We start from the raw sequence: 1,807 nt of genomic DNA on the forward strand, positions 1-1,807 counted from the left end.
CGTATATGTATGTATATAAGTATATATATATAAATATATATATGTAACACACACACACATATATATATAGATACATATATACATATATATATATCTATCCATACACACATATATATATATATATGGATGCATGTACGGGTATATGTTTGGATATATATATATCTATATATATATATAAACATATATATATGTGTGTGTGTATGTGTGTGTGTTTGGATATGAACATATGTTTCCGTATATATATGTATATGTACATACGTATATAAATATATGCGTGTGTGTGCAGGTGAGAGATTGTGTGTGTGCGTCTGAGAGATTGTGTGTGTGCGTGTGTATGTGTGTTGAAAGAGAGAGAGTGGGAGTGTGTTTGTGTTTTTATACGATAACATATGCTGTAAAATTCATATATATATAATATAGGTATACACATCCATACATACATGTATATATATATATAACTACGCGCATGTATACATCTGTTGTTAGTCGTTGGTTGTTGTGTGTCTCCGCGTCTCTGCGTGCACGTGAGTATTGTTTGAGAAAGAACGCGCATACATACCACATGTTCGGCCTCTAGCTCTTTGATGAGCTTAGCCTCGAGTTCCTTGTCCGTGACTGTCATTATAGTTGTATCTTTTGGCATCTACTTTTAGAATGCTTTGTGTAGACTATTATTTACGCGTATTTATAAAAGACATTTGAAAGACAAACAACCGGCTTCTGTAATATTTAAGGTCTATTGTTTTCGAAAGTTGTTTAAAAAAAAAGTGATTACAGTCTGTACACCCGAAGTTCCCGAACTATTTAGCTAAGATCAATACGTTTTGCGATAAATAACACTTGCATAAACATTTAGAAGAACAGATAATAGTTTATTTACCGTCAACGTTTATATTACAAGATTTGAAAACTATTTTTTTATTGTTTTGTATGCACTACTTTTATTGTAACGTTTACAAATCGATTGAATAAGCGTTTACGTCAAACTTTTACAACGGATTGACATTAGCCCGCCCTTGCACCGGGGCCATGGTTTCAGCTTAGAAGACAATTAAACCGGAGTGGAATTCCACGAGGGGTATGGATGACAGGATGTCAATATTTTGACATTCGACATTTGACACCAACGCTATGGAACGGCGTAGACTAGAGAGAGAGCGAATAGGTGTAATAAATATTTACGAAACAGAAGCGGAAACAAGGGTGTGTACAGTCAGTACCCTTACTGATAAGATAGTTAGTTCTTTGCTGCTACGATCTGAGATATACATATATGCTTATATATACGTATTCAATCAAGAACGCCTTCGTACGTAAGCTACACAACCTTCATACACTAACCCACATATCATATCACAATGTCGGCCATTAAAGCCCTCAATCCCAACGCCGAAGTGGCAAAGGCCGATCACGCCCTACAAATCAATATTAGCGCAGCATTAGGTTTACAGGAGGTCTTGAAGACAAATCTGGGACCTAAAGGTACCATTAAGATGCTTGTAAGTGGAGCCGGAGACATTAAGATCACAAAGGATGGCAATGTGTTACTGAATGAGATGCAGATACAACACCCGACAGCTAGTTTAATCGCTCGTGCGGCGACTGCTCAAGACAATATCACTGGTAGGTAGATGTATATATGTCGTTAATCAATTGGAATCTACTACCAGGATACTTCATATTTGCACTAAAAGATATGCGTCTGGTACAATATATCTACTTGTTTCTATATATATATATATATATAAATAGTGTATGTATATGTATATGTATATGTGTCCATATATATACGTACACACACACACAC

General features: G+C 35.4%; 1 protein-coding gene across 1 annotated transcript in view; it reads left to right on the plus strand.

Annotated features, from left to right (window-relative positions):
* Positions 1-1,358: 1,358 nt before the first annotated feature.
* Positions 1,359-1,807, plus strand: part of SARC_08888 (T-complex protein 1 subunit zeta) — a gene marked incomplete at both ends in the record, with an annotated part of 10,650 nt that continues 10,201 nt past the window's right edge. The window contains one exon of the mRNA XM_014297114.1: positions 1,359-1,623. Coding sequence (XP_014152589.1) covers positions 1,359-1,623 — 265 coding nt within the window. The remainder of the gene's footprint in view (positions 1,624-1,807) is intronic.

The sequence above is a fragment of the Sphaeroforma arctica genome, assembly GCF_001186125.1.
Source record: "Sphaeroforma arctica JP610 unplaced genomic scaffold supercont1.845, whole genome shotgun sequence".
NCBI lineage: Eukaryota > Ichthyosporea > Ichthyophonida > Sphaeroforma > Sphaeroforma arctica.